Source organism: Dromiciops gliroides, chromosome 2, assembly GCF_019393635.1.
Source record: "Dromiciops gliroides isolate mDroGli1 chromosome 2, mDroGli1.pri, whole genome shotgun sequence".
Taxonomy (NCBI): Eukaryota; Metazoa; Chordata; class Mammalia; order Microbiotheria; family Microbiotheriidae; genus Dromiciops; species Dromiciops gliroides.
The window spans coordinates 95,192,382-95,212,886 of record NC_057862.1 but is presented as its reverse complement, the minus strand read 5'-3'; the positions used below and the strand labels follow the sequence as shown (position 1 = coordinate 95,212,886).

The following is a 20,505-nucleotide window of genomic DNA, read 5'->3' as shown; positions in this document are numbered from 1 at the left end:
GCTGAGAATAACTGCCATTTACAATTCATTATACAATATTACTGTTACTGTGTACAACATTTTCCCAATTTTGCTCACTTCATTTTGCATCAGTTCATGTAGGTCTTTCCACGCTTTACTTAAATCATCCTGCTTGACATTCCTTATAACACAATAAGAGCTGAAACCATTTCTTTATCATCCACTCATTTATAAATCCCATTACAATATCACTTGCAACCCTTTAACTTGACTGAACTTTTTAGCTCCAAGGCTACCAATAATCTCTCTATTATTAAATTTTGTGACCATCTCTCAGGTTTCATTGTCTTTGACTTTTCTGCATCTTTTGACACTGTCACAGCCAACCCCTCAATGCCGTCTTTACTTTTCTCCCCATAATTCTACTCCCTCTTAGTTTTCCTTAAAGTTCAATTACCACTCTTCAGTCTCCTTTGAAGCATGGATCATCATCTATCTCTTATACCTTTAGTGTTGGAGTATTCCAAAGCTCTCTGCCCTGGCCTCTTTTCTCTAATCTCTCTTTCTCTACTTTCTCAGACATTACACCTGCTGTCATAAATTTGGGAATCATCTCTATGTAGATGACTCCCAAATGTATAAATCAACCCATAATTACCTTTTCTGAAATCTAGTCCACATATCAATTATTTGCTAGGCATTTTCTCCTAAATGTCCCATAAACACCTCAAAGTCATTATTGACAAAATGGAACTCAACATCTTTCCCCTTAAACATATTCTTTATTGAGGATAAAATACTGACTAATCAGTATTTTATCTGCAGGATTTAAAGCCCTCCACCATCTGCTTCCTACCTAGCTCTCCAGCTTGATTTCATATTACTCCACTCCATGAACTCTAAGTTTGTTGAATTTGTTGAATGTTTGTTGAATCTGAGCAACTACTAATCAGAATAGCAAAGACTGGTTTACACTTACCCATGTTCTTTGCCTACCTATAATTACTATGGAAAATTTATCCACTATCTTGTTTTATCTGTGATTAAAATTAGAAATATACACTTGGCAGTTTTTTGTGCCCCTTTCCCATGGCAATGCCAGAAGAAGATAAGATTTTGTAATAAAAGGATATTTATAGGCAGTTTGGTATGGTGCATGAGTCTTAACTGAGCTTCCAAGGTGAGTGAGGGAAATTTTTCAGGGTTGCTTTATTATATACATTATTCAAAACAAAACAAAATAGTTATTGAAAGAAAATCAAGTCATCATGAATCATTAAAATCCATATTATATTTTTCTACCAAGACTTAACCATGTATTTGGTTTTCTTTAGATGCTGCTGATTTGGACAAGCTTGCTGCTGTTGGGCACAGTGGCAGGTAAGAAATGTCAGTTTGGGGACATGTAAGTCCCTTGGGTGTCTCAGTCTGTGAAATGGTTCAGAATTAATTCCTGTGTAGAGACAGTCTGATGTAATAGATAGAAAGGCAGCCTCTGCATCAGGAGAGCCTGGGTTGATGTCTCATCCCTGGCATATACTGACTGCATGGATCCTGGACAATCAACTTAATTTCTATGTGCTCTGGGGAATTATCTAAGACTGAGTTGCAGAGCAGGGATTGATCTGTATTATTGAGGGATTTCTTCTCAATGAGTTCCCTACACCCATGGAATCACAGGATAGCCAAAAATAAACATCCCATGTGATAGTTTAAGCTCTGGTAACTTTGCCAACATTGAATATTTTTTTCTTTGGGGGAATCAACTGATATTGTAATGTTTCAGCCCAGGATGGTGGTAACCTTAGAACTGCGTTAGCTCATAGGCTGAGCTTGCATCTCCTCAATCTTGCATGTCTCTTGGGCCAAAGATTTGGTTGGGTGAAACCAATGAAAGTCTTTTGGGTCTTACATAAAATTTCAGCTCTCAAGTGAATGTTCAATACCAATGAGAGCTGGGAGCATCTCTGTCCCTCATATCAGACTGGAAGAACACATTGGTTTACAATTGCACAGTGCTCTGCTGTTCAGCACAATTCAACAGATATATAATGAATATCAACTATGTACCAGGAATTGTATATACAAAGAGGAAAGAAAATATAGTTCATTCCCCTAAGGATTTAGAATGGAATGAAGAAGAGGAAGCATGTACAGAAATAGCTATTTTGTAAGGTAGAATAGGCTAAGTGCAAAGGAGAGATCCAAGTAAAGTGATAGGAGGACTTTGAAGGCGGGAAAATCACTTTCAGCTAGCAGAATTAGGGAAGACATTATTGGGAAGTATCACCTACATTGGGCCCTGAAGAAAAGGAGATGGGGAGAAATGGGGAACCATGAGCAAAGGATACTAGATCTAGAATTAGAAGGGACTTCATACTTCATCTAGTCCAATACTCTCATTTTACAGTTTCCTGAATGAGGCCCAGGGAACTTAAATTACTTTGCAAGATCACACAGCTCAAACTGTCTGAGTCTTTCTGACTCCAAGTCCAGTCTTCTATTTACTATACTCCTGACTGTACATGGTGTAGCCCGGATGATAGTGAGGAATGGTTAATAGTCTAGTTTGACTATGAATATATGAAAGGGATTGATATTTATCACAAAGAGATAAGGCTATAAAGGTAGGGTGGAATTGGATTGTGTAGAGCTTTTAAAGTCAAGAAAAGAACCTTATACTCTATCCATTAGACAGTGGGGAGTCACTGATGCTGTTTGATAAGATTTATATTTGAAAGATTACATTATCAAGATTATAACAAAGAGAACAGAGTGGAGGCAGAAAAACCCATTAGAAGGTATTGCTATTGTCCAACTGAGAAGTGATGAAAAATTTAATATAGGGAGATTGTAGGGGTAGCAGAAATGAAAGGCAGGAGGTGAGAGATGTTATAGGGGTCAAATAGAAAGGACTTGGCTATTGGTTTACTGTGGAGAAGAAACAAAAATCCAAAATGACTGAGTTTTCCAGCTTCAGAGACTGGAAAGATGGTGCTACCAAACTGACAAGTTAAAAGAAGGAAAGGTTTTTGGGGAAAAGGGGTGAGTTCAGTTTAGGGCATGTTGAATTTAAGGGACAGCTCTAACAGTTGCTATAGGCAACTGGAAATATATATTATCTTACTTGATCCCCCAACAACCCTATTATGTATTACTCTCATCCCCATTTTGCAATAAGGAAACTAAAGTTCAGAGATCCTATGACTTGTTCATAGTTGTAAAGCTGGTAATAAAATACAAATCACATTTATATATTACCTTATGTTTTTAAAGCAAGTTGGCAGGACTGGAATTCAAATCTACTTCTTTAAACTACAGGAACAAAGTTTATTCTACTGCACCATTCTATCTTTATTTAAGATGTACTTTTTTTGAGACTGGGTCTCCCTATGTCTCCCAGGCTGGAAGAAGAGGGGATATTCACTGTCTTCATCTAATCACCACTTGAAATTTTGATCTATTCAGTTTCTGACCTGGGTCATTTCAATCCCTCCCTAGACAACTTGGTAGCCCCCTGCTCTCAAGTACTCAACATACAGAGGCCAGTCTGAGCACATTGCAGTTGAGAACTCCTGAGCTCAAGAGGCCCTTCAAATTTAGCCTCCCTGGTAGCAGGGACTATGCTGTGGGCCACCACATCTAGTGCTAAGGTGATCTTAGCAGTACTTAGCACAGTGCCTGTCACATACTAGGTGCTTAATACATGTCTGTTGATTTATTGTATAAGGTATGCTTTCCACAGATTCTATTGCCTCTGGATCCAGCACAGAAATGTTGGGGGGAGGTCTTACAGGGGCAATAAGAGAAAGTAGGCACTTTAATATTTTAAGTACGGAGCCTTTAGCTATTAGGAAATAAATGAATGTAATATAAACATTTAGAGATTTTGAGGAGAGGGAAGTAAAATCTAAAACATTATTTTAATAAGTCCTCCTTCTGTGTAGCAGAGAGCTCATTAAAACTGCCCTCTAATTTATCTTAGTACTGAGGTCTTCCTTTTTGGGTGATCATAGGAAAAGAAATTTGCTTTCCAAGACTCGGATGCTTCACAGATGACAAACCATGGACTGGCATTATACAAAGACCCATTAAGTTGCTTCCCTGGTCTCCAGAAGATGTCGGTACTCGTTTTCTTCTGTATACTAATGAAAACCCAAACAACTATCAAGTAAGTCCTGCTATTATTGTAAGATTTAGGACTTATGCATATTATTTAGAGGAAATAATAGGCTGCCTACATTTCCTAGTTCCTCACTGAACATACAGAAGAAAAGGCACCTTTAGTATTTGAGGACTTTCAAAAAACAAGACCGAGTTTTCCTTCACTGTGACTTTTCCAAGGAGTCACTGTTTGTCTTATGTCAAGGCAAGTTATGTCAACAAGAATTTATTAGACATGTACTCTGTGTCAAGCACTCTACCAAGTGCCAAGGACTGCTCTCAAAGTGTTCACAGTCTAATGAGGAAAACAGCATGCAAACAATTGTGTGCAAACAAATTGAAGATCTATATTTCATATATAAACCATGAATAATTGCTTTTAACATAACAGATAAGGACCTCCTTCTTCCAGGTCATACTTTTGCACATTCAAAGTGCTTTCACTATCATTATTATAACATGTTTCACACTGCATTTCCTATGTATTTACCAAGTAGGCTATGATTTGAGATAGGATGAGTGCAGCTATGGAAAGACCCCATTCTCAAAGCTTTTCCCCTCATGTAGAAAGGATCATACTTAAGAAAATGGAATGGGTTGATATGCAATTTTTCTTTCTTAACACAGGTAATTTCTACAGAAGATTTAGAAACTATTGAAAGCTCTAATTTCAACAAAAATAGAAAAACTCGATTTATTATTCATGGCTTCATAGACAAAGGTGAAGAAAACTGGCTGTCGAACATGTGCAGGGTATGATAGCTTTTAAGATTTTGACTAGACCATTTGGAAAATATCATTATGCTACTTAGTGATTAACAAAAAACATCTAAAAAATTGGGCCTTCTAACATTCCCTTGATGATTTAACTATATATGTTGTATTTGTTTGTATTTGTTCTAGAATTTCTTTCAAGTGGAAGAGGTAAACTGCATCTGTGTGGACTGGAGAAAGGGTTCACGAACTGAATATACTCAAGCCTCACACAATATTCGAGTGGTAGGGGCTGAAGTAGCCTATCTTGTGGATGCCCTTAAGGTAACTAGATGTCTTTATCCTATTTCATACTCTCAAGCTATTGTCCTCTGAAAGCTGTGCTCATACAATTGCTAAAGATCACCATGAATCTTTCTATACAGAGGTTTTAGTTTATGTTGGTTGACCAGAAGGGAACAGTAATGTGGATGCATTTGGACTTTTGTCTGCAAACAAAGAGGAAGGCAGTTCGGTGGATATAGTGCTAGACCTTGTGTCTAGAAATTTGAGTTCAAATCTGGCCTCAGACATTTATTGGCTGTGTGACGCTGGGCAAGTCACTTGATTTTTTCTCTGCCTCAGTTTCCTCATCTGTAAAGGGGGATAATAATAGCACCTACTTCCCTGGGTTGTTGTGAGGCTAAAATGAGAATGTTTGTAAAATGTTTGCAAAATATAAAGGACTACATAAATATTATTGTTATTATTAACATGAACCTAATTTTTTATTTTGACTAAATTGCCTTATTTGTTCAGTTTTAAGGGAAAAAAAATAGTTGATTTGACTCCCCACAAACTCCCACCCCTGCCACTGCCTACAGCTGATTTTCACCTGTTGGTTGACTGAATTTTGCTAGTTTTTTTTTTTTAAAGGACATTGCCTAGATAGTTATCTAGGGTGCAATTATTTGTAAAAGTGTTAATATCTGCTTTTAGGAAATGCTGGAAAGCAGTGGAGTACAATGAAAATAATGCTTGATTTTGGGTCTGAAGACCTGGGTTCAAATCCTAGCTCCACTAATTAAGTACCTTTTGTGACCTTGGGCTAGTCAATTTTCTGGGTCTCCATTTCTTAATATGGAATTGGTTGGGCTGCATTACATCCAAGGGCCCTTTCACCACCAAATCTATGATGTTATGATCTGTATTCCTTTTCAACAAAAGACATGAGAAATATCTTAGACTCAAACTGTGGATGGCTAGCTAATTGCTTCCCTGTTGCTTCTTAGCCCAAATCTTTGCTTTGGCAAGCTGTTGACAATTCTACATGGTGAGTTTAGTATCAAAGTCTTCCCCTTTTCAAAAACATGACCCAAAACTCTTAAAGACAGAATGCTAAAGACAAAAAGTAAGGATAGAATAAAAGCCATAAATCATGACACTTTAATATATTCCCTTCCTTGAAAAGTTAGAAATATAATAATTTCTTTGTTGAGGAGAAGTGAGAATCAACTCTTAATAAAAACTATCAAGGAGTGTGTCATGGGCATATCACTAATATCAACCCAGCCCTTTCTGAAGACCTTTTCTCTCATCAGAACAAGTTTGAATACTCTCTTGATGATGTCCATATCATTGGCCACAGTCTGGGATCCCATGCTGCTGGAGAGGCTGGGAGAAGGTCAAACGGCCTCATTGGACGAATCACTGGTAAGATGAATATGATGAAACCAGCAACACAGTGTTAACATTGTCATGATATAGTTAAGACATGAGGATGAACATGATGGGAACTTGGTGGTCTTTTAATTGTTATGTAAAATATCACAATGTTATTTCATTTTGCCTGCTTACAAGCATCACATAGGTAACATGCATAAAAAATTGGGTATTTTGCTGGAAGAGAACCTGTATCTGACTACATTTCCTGTCCTGGGATAAATTTCAGGGAACATTGATTAAAAAGTCATTTAAGACTTTTATCTCTTCCTTCTATTCATCACTGATGTCATTGCTTCGTCAGACTTACCGGCAAAACGTTAAGGATTTTCTGAATAACCTGCATTTTTAATTTGTATTTTGACTGCCTAGAAAGGAGAGAAAGTATCCGTAAAGTTTTAACTTTTTATAACAGGCTAAAAGCACCCCATCCTTCTATTTCCCTCAGGATTAATACCACCTTGGTGATATTCAAGTGATTGTCAATTCTAAAAATAGTTATCCCTGACCTCTATGAATTGAAAGCTAAAAATAAATTTTGTGAAACTAAGAAAATTCCTTTTATAACATAGATGGCAACAAAGGAATCAAGGACATTCTAAAAATAATAACAAATTCAAACTATCTTTCCCCATAATTATCTTTATACATACATATGTAAGACCTTTGGACAAATCACTTGACCTTCTTAGCCTCAGTTTCCTCATCTTTAGAATGGAGATAATAGTTACTCAAATTACCTATCTTAAAGGAATGCTATGAGGGAAATATACCCTTAAGCACTACTTAATTGTGAAGTATTATATTATTATATGATACAACAAATTACAATGCATATATGTATAGATATTTTCTATAGCATGTCTTGGGGGTAAAGCCTAGAACTGTTGTTTCATTGATAAAGAATTCTTGGATGTGGAAGTGCCTGTACCAGTTCAGGTTCACACTGTCTCTGCAATTTATAGTCTTAGAGAATTGCTTAATACAGTGAGAGGTTAAATTACTTGCTCAAGATCACATATCCAGTGTAATAGAACAGACATCAAAGGGAGGAAGAGAGCCCAGGTCTTCCTGGCTTGGAAGTTAGCTTTCTATACATCATGTCATTTGATAATATCTCATGTTCTATGATATAAGAATAGAACAAAAATATAGCCATATTTCTTCCAGGGTTGGATCCTGCTGAGCCTTGCTTTGAAGGTACTCCCGAAGAAGTCCGATTGGATGCCAGTGATGCCAAATTTGTTGATGTCATTCACACAGATATTGCTCCTATCATTCCTAATATGGGTGAGCTTTCCCACTCAAATCTTGCAATTATAACCAGTCATAATTAAGTTTGGGGCAATGCATTCAAACCCACTTAACACTTGTTTAAAATGTCTTAGGCTTTGGAACGAGTCAAATTGTGGGACACCTTGATTTCTTCCCAAATGGAGGAGAACATATGCCTGGATGTGAGAAGAATATGATTTCACAGATTGTAGATATAAATGGAATCTGGGAAGGTAAATCCATTCAGCATATAACCAGGGTTACCAGTAAAATGCATACCACCATCTTGCCCAACTTGCCAAGATGTGTTGCCAACACCTTGCCTTATGCTTTTAAAAAACTATGGATTTTACAATCTGTTCCATAGTAATCCACTGTTATATGCCATCTCCCTCTTAGAGGTGGGTAGGTAGTTATGAAAGGAAATTAATTTGTGAAAGATTTTCATTGAGTCAGTTCAGTTTGTCCTTTAATAAACTGCATACACCCAAATATATTAATTATGCCTCAAAATAAACTTTCCACTCTAATGTATATTTGGCCCCATTTCGGTAACCACTGTTTGATAGCCAGGGGGGTCCAGTGGATGGAGAGCTGATCTTAGAGTTAGCGAGACCTCAGTTTAATCCTCCCTCTGGCACATACTAGTTGTATAATGCTAAGCAAAGCACTGAACTTCTTGGTAGCCCAGTTTTCTCTCAAAGGTGAAGAGAATGTGCCAAACTCCATGGGTAGAGAAAATCTCTCCCCAAGAGTTCCCAATATTGATGAAATGACAGGGCTGGTCTGAGAGTATTAGTGATACCTGAGTATATCACAAAATATAAATTATGATTTAAAAAATCTTACTAGTATTTTACTTTTTCCAGTTGCATGTAAAGGTAGTTTTCAATATTTGTTTTTATAAGATTTTGAGTCCCAACTTTTTCTAACTTCCTTTCTACTTTCCCTCAGCCTTCTCCAAGACAGAAAACAATATGATATAGGTTACATATGTATATGTGCATGCATGTGCATGTGCATGTGTATATCTATACATTCACATTACACATATTTCCACATTAGTGATGTTGTGAAAGATGAATCAGAACAAAAGGGGAAAACCTCAAAAAAAGAAAAACAAAACAAAAAGAAGTAGAAATGGTTTGGTTCAATCTGCATTCAGATTCCACAGTTCTGGTTTTTTTTATGTGGAGAACATTTTCCATCATGAATTCTTTGGAATTGTCTTGGATCATTGTATTTCTGAGAAGAGCTGTCTATCACAGCTGATCATTGTACAATGTTGCTATTACTGTGTACATAAATTATGCTTTTTTTAAAGTGTGATAAATACTTAAACTTTGACCACAATCTATGAAGTCTATGACTTATTTAAATGTCATAAATTTCCAAAAATAATTTTGTATCAGAAAAACATAATACAATGTCTCTTCTGTGATTCCATCTAATTTCACAGGAACTCGTGATTTTGTGGCATGTAATCATCTGCGAAGTTATAAGTATTATTCAGATAGCATCCTCAACCCAAATGGCTTTTCTGGATTTCCTTGTGATTCCTACAAAGTTTTTGAGGCGGTAAGTCATTGCTTACCATGAGAGTCAGTATAGCATGCTATATAGAGAACTTGAGTTCCAAGACCACAAAATGTGGGTTCCATTCCTGCCTCTGGCACACACTTTGGAAGGTAACTTAACTTCTCAGTGCTCTGGAAAGGTACTGATATGAATTGGTAGAGGGGTTTCCTTACCACAAGCTTCCTTATACTTGAAATCACAGATTAAGGCCCAGGAAAAGAAAAGTATTTCTGTATTCAGAAACAAAGACCTGGAGGGAACAAGGAGCATTAGAAGCCAACTATTCCAGAAAGCAATCCTTATTTCAACATGCATAATAAGTGACCATCCAGGGACTGTTAAAGCCCTCCATTGAGGGGGATTCATCAATAGCCCATTGCATTTTTGGGTAGCTCTAATTGTTTGTGACTTTTTTCTCCTGACATGAAGCCTCTTTCCTCTTCTACCCATAATTCCCAGTTCTGTCCCCTGGCACCTAAGAGAACATATCTGATCCCTTTTCTTAACAGTCCTTGAGATATCTATCAAGTGTCTCCTGTTTCTCCTCTTCTCCTCAGTTCTCAGTTGATGGAGTATTGCCAAGTGTCCCATCCCCCCACATTTCTGTAGAGTAACTCATAACATGGGAATGCAGTGGAAAGATCACTGAATAACAGATTAGATGAGCTGAGTGAAACTATGGGACGAAGAGTATTATTTCTATGGTTCCAATTTCTTTACCTGGAACATGAGGAAACTGGGCCAGATTTCTTTAAGATCCTTTAACTCTAGGATTTATTGATTTCTTTTACTATTTTCTACACACACTCTGTGTTGAATTGATGCAGCTACATGGTGTTTCTACTTTAAGTTACATAAACACAATTTTAATCACATGATGACCATTAGCATTTTTCAGGAGAAATATGGAAATTTTCATTTTGGTTCAAATTACCCTAATGATTACCTCATACTTCCCTTCATCTATAGGCACTGATTAAGTGTTTGTTTCATTTAGCTTCATTTTGGGAACTTTCTTTGGAAGCCATTTTTGCAAAGAAGACTTAGAATATGAAAATTTGAGCTAATGTCAATCTGCTGCCAAGTTGGAAAATGTAATTAAAATCAGGAAGTTTTCCAAAAATGTGGATTATCTAAATATACTGAGACTGTTTTGTCTAGTGTTTCGCTATACTGGAAACAAAGCTTTAGATTTCTTATAAAGGGAAAACGGGTTTCCTCAGAGATCTAATGCACCATTATTGTGTTGAGATCTTGAATCCCAAATGTTGATCAAGTTTACCCAATTACTCATAAAAATTAACCTTTCTTTAGTTCATATAAATGTTCATTCCCCAAATAATCAATGATGAATGTCTCTTAACAAGGAAAAAAAATGTCAACTTCTAGTTGGTAGTTATGTCATAGTAGATGCAGCACTAGACTCAGTGTCAGAAACACCCAAGTTCCAATTCCACCTCAGAAAACTACTAGTGATGTGACCTCTGGGCAACTAATTTAATCTCTCTCAGTCTCCATTTCCTTATCTGTAAAATGGACATAATAATAGCACCTACTATACAGGTTGTGTTGTGAGGACCAAAGGAAATAATAGGCATAAAGCGCTTTGCAAACTTTATGTGCTATATAAATGCCATCTTTGATTATTGGGTGTGGGAAGGGAAGGTCATAATTCCACATTCCTTTGTTAGCATAACCTAACACTCAGTTCAAGTTTATTGAAAACTGCTTTCATCATTCAATTTAAGCTACCAGGTCAATAAGCATTTATTATATTATACAGACTTAATCTGGAGGATAGGATAAGTCTTCCATATATTTTTAGATCTAAGATTTTTTTCTGAGATGTTATATAGATGATGGAATTGTATTTGCACTTTAGATATTTGAATTTAGCTATTTGAATTGATGGGTTGAGGATAAGAAGGTAAAAACTGAAAAGATAATGGTCTCATGAAGTCATTAGCTTCCAACTGCCCAATTCTAATTTTTAAAGCATTATTTCCTTCTGTAAGCTTTTGCACCTCCTTTTCCATTTGGCCAATCCCCTCCTATTTGGCCAATTATATTTTTAAGGAATTGTTTTCTTCAGTCATTTTTTTGTGCTTCCATTTCTAAGATGTTGACTCTTTTTTCATAATTTTCTTGTGTAACTCTCATTTCTCTCATTTCTTTTCCTATTTTTTCTTCTACCTCTCTTATTTGATTTTTAAAATCCTTTTTGGGGGGACAGGTAGGTGGCACAGTGGATAAAAGCACCGGCCCTGCATTCAGGAGTACCTGAGTTCAAATCCGGCCTCAGACACTTGACACTTACTAGCTGTGTGACCCTGGGCAAGTCACTTAACCCCCATTACCCCACAAAAAAAAATCCTTTTTGAGCTCTTCCAAGAAGGTTTTTTGGTCTTGAGACCAATTCATCTTCCCCCTTGAGGCTTCACATGTGGGCATTTTGACAGCAGTGTCCTCATCTGAGTTTATGTTTTGGTCTTCCTGTTACCATAGAAGCTCTCAATGGTAAGGGTCTTTTTCTGTTTCTTACTCATATTTTAGCCTATTTTTTTTTTACTTTTGAAGTTGAGGTATATTCCTGGAGCACAGAGACCACTGTTGGAAGATTCTTGTGTTGAGGAATAGGGTCCTGGTTACAGGTTTTCTGCTCTGAGGCCTCTCTAGCTTGTGGATTCCTCACTGCCCCAGGCTTGCTTCCTGTGCTGAAATGGCTTAGCCTGGTGGCACTTGTCCTGTGGGTAGTTCTCTAGCTTGCAGTTTGCCCTCTCAACCCAGGGCTGGTGAATCTCACAAGTGGCCTCCTGTGCCACTAGCCTGCTGAGCCAATTCCAAGGGGCCTCAGCTGCTGATCTGTGCTGTGGCCAAGAGCCCCCTGCTGGCTTGCCCAGACTCCCTCTGAGCTGAGCTGCACTGCACTCCCCTTTTACCCAAGTGAAGTCCTCTGGAGTCTTCTAAATTATCTCACATTGGAAGATTGTCTCTCTGTCTTTTTGTAGGTTCTGTAGCTCCAGAATCCATTTTAAATCTTGATTTACTGTTGTTTCTGAGGGAAACTTGGGAGAGCTCAGGCAACTTCCTGGCTTCTCTCTGCCATCTTGGCTTTGCCCAGCCAAAGATAAAGTTCTCATTAACCATTTATCTATTTTCATCAGAACAAGTGCTTCCCTTGTCCTTCTGAAGGATGTCCACAAATGGGCCACTATGCTGACAGATTTGCTGGTAAAACAAAGGCAGTAGGACAGGTCTTTTATCTCAACACTGGGGACAGCAATGATTTTGCTCGTAAGTTTCCATTTGACTTCCCTCATTTTCAAAGTGCTATGAAATTGTTATTGTTTGTTGAAAAGATTTCCTCTAGTATCTACAGGAAAAGGAATGGAAAGACCATATTTAGGAGAGGACTATTGGATACCAATGGCTCATTTAGGGGAGGTAGTAGATTTTCCCTGGCCTGAGAAATCTTGATGACATCACAGCATGGTTCCACTGTTAAATGTGATGAATGTAGAAATTGACCTCTGGTTTCAGATGCTTCTTGAAATAGATTACAAAATATCCAGAGGTTTCACAGAAGAAATTTCCTATATTCTATAGTTGCTGCATTGGTACATCCCCTCCAGGTCCTTAAACATAAAGGTATGTTTTCTTTTGTATTAAAAAACAACAGTTTGGACAATTTTTTAAAAGCTGCTTATCCAACTGCTGAAAGATGACTTCTATAAGGTTTAATGACACATTATTCAAACCTGAAAGTATATAAAGCATCTGAGAATAGCTTCATATAATGGAATGTAACATCATTTCTATGTTCTCTGGCCAGGAAATGAAAGAAGAGAGGAAAGGATATAGGATCAAGAAGCTAAAGATGTTGAAGACACCTTTACTTCACAATTTTGCCTCCACACTAACCTAGCAGAATTGCAATGTTTTGTAGACAAGCCATGTTGAGATAGCAGGGAAGAGTATTATGTAGAATGAGGAACTTGGAGTGAGGAAGACCTAGGTTCAAATCCCACTTCTGATCCGTCCTAGCTGTGTACCTGGATAAACTCCTTAATCTCTTTGACCTTTAGTTTCCTTATCTGAAAAATGAGAGTGTTAGACCAGATTGGCTCTAACATCCTGTCCAGCCCTGAATTTATGATATTAAAATAATATTATTAGTTGAAAGAGTACTGGACTTAGAGTCACAATACAAAGCCAAGTTCAATTCCAGCTGCTTATATTAATATGAGACCTTCATCAAATCATGTATGATTTCAAAACCATGACTTTCTTATATATAATATGAGAACCATAATGTTATTTCAGTTTTTTGTTGTTGGGGAAAGCATTTCATAAGCTTTCAAGCATGATACTGAGTTCTAAGTAAGTGAAATAACCATAAACAAAATAACTTTTTCAATTTAAAATTCACAAATTTTGAAAAAAAAATGTGCAGGTTGAGTTAGAAGACAGATTAATGAAAATATCAATTATAGACTATTTAAAAAGAAATGCTATTTTAAGAATGCAGAAATCCCAAGTCAAGTCATAAATATGCAGAAATAAATAAAAGGTTTATTTGCGATATCCACATTTACATAACAATGTAAGGTGCTATCTATAAAAATGACTGGGCTAGACCAGAAGTTCACTAAGATTTCTTCTAACTTTAATATTTACAGTTGCATAAAAATTGGGTAATATAAAAAAATTATGAGTCCTAAGCAAGCTTGTAAAAAAGTTCTTTAACAGAAAAGGATTGCTAAACAGAAGCTGACAATATTATAAAGAAATAGTCAATGTCTAGATTTCTTAGAAAAGCTCACTGATTTTAGTTTGAATTAATTTTATTAGTAAGAAGCAAACATTTGCAAATAAAGGAATTACTTAAAACTTTGTATCCAATAAACACCATGCATAATATAATTAAATTATCACATATTGTACATAAGTGCCATCTAAATTTATGGTTTCACTGAAATATATATATAATATATTTATTTCTTCACATTCCTTTTTCTACCTTTCTCTATAGGTTGGAGGTATAAGGTATCTGTTACATTGTCTGGAACAAGGGTTTCTGGAAGAGTAGTAGTTTCTTTGTTTGGAAGTAATGGCAATAGCAAGCAATATGACATTTTCAAGTGAGTTCAATATTATCATATATCTTAAATGTTGGAATTATTACTCCATATAAATGTATTTTACTCAAATTATAGTTTAGTTTATATTTTCATTGCTGTAAAAATTGATTTACTTACTAATATGTACATTTTATGAAGTTAATCACAAGACTTCCTTTTGAATTTTGTACACTGAAATTGATTTTAGAATTTGGTTTCTAATTTTGGTGCATCGCTATTTACCAGGCAAATCAATCATTTTATTTCATGAAAAGATTTTTTTTGTTCTTGTTGCCAGGTGCTTAATTTATAATTAGTAAACAATTATGCTGCCAACACGGCAGATGGAGGACAGAGATCTAATGAGGTCATCATTTATTAAATTGTAGGAGCAAGTTGTGACCAAAACATGTTAAAATACTATGATGCATTGGGGCACTAAATTAGAACTATGCTTGTGCACCTTTTTTACTTTGATACACTGGAAATACAATTTAATCAGCAAAATATGTATCATGCATATATAGATCATATACATACAGATATATGTAGTGATTCCTGTATTTGAATTTGTTCTATACTTCTGTTCCAAGGGGATCTCTGAAACCAGGTTCTACTCATTCTAATGAGTTTGATTCAGATGTCTATATTGGAACACTTGAGAAAGTTAAATTTCTTTGGGACAATAATGTGATCAATCCAACTCTGCCCAGAGTAGGAGCATCAACAATCACCGTAGAAACTTCAGATGGAGAAATGTAAGTACTTTTATTGTAAACCAAAATACATGTGAAGCAGTGGAGAGGAATATCTGTAATATGCTCAGCCAGAAAATCTAATTTGTTATAGACTTGTTTCAGTAGCCTTCCCATATTGCCTTTAGCTTATATGTAAAATATTTCATGAGACGATAGGTTATTTTAGGAAAACTGAACTTTCAAAGATGAGTTGATTGGTATTGTATTATCTAATCGAAGTCCATTGAAAGGTCAGAGTTAGATTCTGAGATTCTACTATAGTTTAATTCTCTTGATTCAAGTATGTCTTTATGTAATGTAGTTCAAAGGAGTATAGAATCACAGAATTAAAAGTGAGAGAGACAGGATCTTAGAAATCATGCAATCCACATCCCTCATTGTGTAGATGAGAAAGCTGAGGCTCAGATGAACTTTCCAAATACCATACAAGTAGTAAGCAGTTAATTGGTTTTAAGAAAACAAATTTAAGGGAATTGTTCCATAGAACAATGTTGTAAATACTATTAAGTGGACTTTGGACTGAATAATATTATAGTACAATTGTGCTATGTTATTTTAGAGTTTGGTTGTAATTCATTAATGTTGTTATTGTAATATGACCATGATTGAATAAATGTTGTGTGGTATTTGACTGGTTACTAATAAGGAAAATAATTCAATGGTCATGTATTAATTTCTTCATCCTTTCTGGGCCAATATAATCCTATTCTATGTGTTTTAGGAAATGTCTAGTATAGTTCAAGTACTACTATTGAGCTAAATTATAAGAAAAGCTAAACATAAAAAGCAACAGGAGGAAAATAATATTTTACTCTGGGCTGGTTTCTTATATTGTTTCATATGTTTATTTATGTAATGATTGGAATGACGCCATCTGCTAGAGACTTACTGTAGAAAAGTTCCGCCATGAGGTGAAGGTCTCTGAGGGCAAGACCATGGGTCTTTTCTTTGGCATCAGGAATTAACGTTTGCTTGTGGGAGGAAGAAGGGGGAGTCTGGCGCTCTGACTCACTCTCTTTCCTGAGGACTCTGGCAGAGAGCGGAGCTAGAAATGCGCTTTCCCTTTGATAGATAGATGAATGTAGGCCTCTCTCTCTCTTTACCAAATTCTTATTCTCCTTAATAAATGCTTAAAAGTCTAACTCTTGCTAAAGTTTATAATTTATTGGTGACCACTCATTAGATATTTTAGACAGTATAGTTAGAATTTTAGCCTTTACATTTAACATTTAGCAAATATTTACTGAGTGCCCATCAAATGCTGGATAAAGTACTAGAAGGGAATACAAGGATGAACAAAAAGTTCTTGAAGATTTTTTTCTTATCTTTGTATCCCCATTATTCAGTATAGGGCTTTGCATAAAGTGCATAATAGGTGTTTTTAAAATGCTTGTTTAAATATTAAATTGCTGAGCAGGAGCTTCAGGGAATATGCAGTACTGTGCTAAAATGCTTCCTAAATGGTATTCCACTGGTGTGCAGCACCCAATATTCACAAGGGTTCTATGGGAACATTTTGAGGTTAGCAATATTTTCCTCTCTACAACATCAATTTAAAATTATATATCAAAATATATATTACCTGAGGAATTTTTTCCATGCAAAAGTAAGTTTGTTTTCACTTTTTCTTTAAAATTTCCTTGGCATTCCTTTATTCTGGAGGCATTCCATACCCCTAGATTTCCTCCACCAGCACCTAGCATAGTGCCTGGTATACATTAGGTGCTAAATAGATGCATGATTTTTTGATTGATTGATTATGGGTTCTGTCAATATCTTTTAAAACTTTTGGTGTTGTGGCCAAATTAGTTTCTGAAATGCCATATTAAATGGTTGGTAATATTTTAAAATATATAGACCAAGTCCATTCCCAGTCTTCTGACCATTGTACTTGTTGAAGTTGGACACGAGACAAAACTTAAAAATCAAGTCTTGTAAAAAATCCAATACCCTCTCCCCCTTCTCACAACAGTGACTTTGATCGAGGAACTCCTCTTCTCTGTTATTTTACTTTCTCCTTAGATGATGTATAAGGGAAGTTTGCAATTTGAGCAAACCCAATCATCTATATTTATACTTTGAGATACCATAAAAAACCCACACATTTATTTAGTACCTACTATAATCAAGGCTCCCAATTAAATGCTTTGAGGGATTCAAAATCTTTGCTTTATGTGTGACCTTAAAGGAGTTACTGAATCTCTGAGGTTTATGTTACTTATGAGAGGAAGCTAGGTAAAACAGTGGAGAGAGCATCGTGCCTGGAGTTAGGAAGACATGAGAGCAAATATGGCCTCATATACTTACTAGCTGTGTGATTCTAGGCAAGTTCCTTAACCTCCTCATCTGTACAGTGAGGATAATAAACAGTCACCTACTTCCCAAGATTGTTGTGAGGATCAAATACTTTTTAAATGCTTAGCACAGTGCCTGGAACATAGTAAGTACTACATAAATGTTAGATAGTTGTAGTAGTAGTAGTAATAGTAGGAGTAGTAGTAGTAGTAGTAGTAGTAGTAGTAGTAAAATGAGAAGGTTAGAATAGATTCAATCCAATCAAGCAAGCGTTTATTAAACACTTATTAGGTACAAGGCACCTTCCCAGGTATAATCTCTAACCTCAACTTGGCTTATAACCTAGTGGCTCTTCCAGTTTTAATTCGATAAAGGGGCTTACAGGCTACTAAGGGGAATATAACTTCCTCAAATTACTAAAGTAAAAATATAAATGCTTAGGAGAGAGATAAAATACTATAAGATAGCTCTAAATATATGTATATATATATAAATGTAATAAGATAATTATAGTTAATAGTCCATTTTTTTCCACAGGTACAAATTCTGTAGCAAAGAAACAGTAAGAGAAGATGTTCTGCTAACTCTCAATGCTTGCTAAAAGTATATTAAAGTGAAATCATTATTTCCTGTAATAATAAAAGGCAATTGTAATGCTGTTCATTGTATTCATTCATCATTAATGTCTACCTTCTTTTCAATGCAATTTTTAGTGGGGAAATTTATCTTAAATTAGGGGTTTGTTCTAGAACTATACCTGAACATTTATTGAATTTCACAAATTATCTTCTGGCATTTCACTAAGATTGTGATTCTGCAAATCACCATATATCATCATGGATTGGTGATCATTATACATTTAAGTAGTACTATTTAAATTTTACTGCCCTGTCCAGATTGAATACAAGACATGTATAATTCCTACACTTTCTAAGTTTACATTTTCAAGGGGAAGGAGAGATAAGCACTTTTTCTCTGTCATTTTTGCTAATTTTACCATCTTTTCACCAGTCCATCTGACTTTTGGGAAGAGATCGCGTTCAAGAGATGAAAACATGCCTGATATGAAAGTACATAATGTGTTGGGAAATATGATAAACAAGAATGGAAGAGATTTAGGAGAAGATAAAAAGGACAAGAAAAGTTTAGTTTGAGTTCAGTGGAAACAAAAGGAAAAAGAATGGGCAAATTATCTACAGGACTGACACTCATGAGGAAGTAAGGGTTATCTACAGATTTCTTCATAGTTGGATAAAAGAACTTAATTAGGATATATTTGATGGCATTCCAGTGGATGAGTGGTAGGGACTTATATTTGGAAATATATGGATGATAGGTTAAATTCTACATACACATACACACACACACACACACACACACACACACACACTAATGCACATACCTATAATTTGCTTCTCCTTATCTTTATATAAAGCATTAGGTTCCAGATATCAAGAGCTAAGCAATATCTAAATAATGTCAATATAGTTTGATAGATTTCAATTTTCATCCTTCTAATAATTAATTAATGAGTTAATAAAACAATGATTTTATTTGATGGGTCACAAATCACTTTAATCAATATGACAAAAAAAAAACATTTTGTGATTTTATTTCACTTTATCTGACTTATAGCTGCCTGTAATGTTTGCCCTACTCATCTCTGACTCCTACTTTTCTTAGTTTCTCTTACAACTTAACTCAAAGTCCATTTCCTAGGAGAAGTTTTCCCAGTTCCCTTCACCCCTGCATACAGTCCTAGTCCCTTCCTTCTAAGATGATATCCCATTTACAGTGTATATATCTTGTATGTACAAAGCTATTTGCATGTGGTTTTCTCCTTTAGAATGTGAGCCCCTTTGAAGGCAGGCACCATGTTTTCACATTTTTTGTAACCACAATCACATATCATAGTTTCTTCACACATGCATACTAATATATATGCATACATACATATATGTATATACGTATATATAAAATTCATGTGCACTTGAAAATTCATCATATAAAAATCCAGTATACTTGAAATAGGATAGTTCATTTGCAAAGGGAAATGTGGTATCTTTTTATGGACACAAAGAAACTGCCCCAAAAAACAGGACTAATAAAAACAAGATAATTTTTTAAAAACCTATTTTACTCAATTCCACTTCACTAAGATAATCTCTATTTTTCACTCAAAGAAGTAATGAAGCAGTTTAATTATTTTAAGTCATTGTTAACAATATTTTAAAAATAAATCCAATTAATTTTGAACTCTATTAAATATTGAACTTTATTAAATGTACCTTTTAAAAATATAACTCTGTTGCATAAAAAGCTTTAAGTTAAACTTTTTTCTAGTGTGAGGGAAGATACGATTTCCTAATATGAAGAAAAAGGATCAACCCTTCTTCTTAAGAATGGCCACTGGTATTACATTCAATAAAGAGGAGTAGAAAGATAGATAAAAAATTAATTGAAAATAATCTAATCCTAAAGAACAAGTGGGTCAAGAATAAATCACAGAAATAATTAATAATTTCATTAAAGAGAATGACAACAGTGAGACAGTATACCAAAATTTATAGGATGTAGCTAAAGTAGTGCTTAGGGGAAATGTATCGATTTAAATTCTTAGATCAATAAAATAGAAAAAGAGCAGGTCAATGAGTTGGACATGGAACTAGAAAAGAAACTAGAAAAAGAACAAATTAAAAATCCCCAATTAAGCACCAAACTGGAAATCCTAAAACCAAAAGTGAGATTAATAAAATTGAAAGAAAACTATTGAGCTAATGAATAAAACTAGGAGCTAATTTTATGGAAAAAATTCCAAATAAGATAGTTAAACCATTGTTTAATTTTATTTGAAAAGAAAAATATATATTTCCAGTATCAAAAATGAAAAGGGTAAGTTTACCACCAAGGAAGAGGAAATATTTTGCCCAATTATATAC

General features: G+C 35.3%; 1 protein-coding gene across 1 annotated transcript; it reads left to right on the top strand.

Moving 5' to 3' along the window:
- The first annotated feature begins 1,118 nt into the window (after positions 1–1,118).
- Positions 1,119–18,225, top strand: LOC122738112 (pancreatic triacylglycerol lipase-like). Its single transcript, XM_043980173.1, has 13 exons — positions 1,119–1,141; positions 1,296–1,341; positions 3,978–4,132; positions 4,753–4,878; positions 5,029–5,163; positions 6,420–6,531; positions 7,711–7,830; positions 7,929–8,048; positions 9,275–9,393; positions 12,558–12,687; positions 14,426–14,534; positions 15,107–15,271; positions 18,104–18,225. Exons 2-13 carry the CDS (start codon positions 1,296–1,298, stop codon positions 18,165–18,167), a joined length of 1,401 nt encoding a protein of 466 aa, XP_043836108.1. The 5' UTR covers positions 1,119–1,141; the 3' UTR covers positions 18,168–18,225.
- The last annotated feature ends 2,280 nt before the right edge of the window (positions 18,226–20,505 follow it).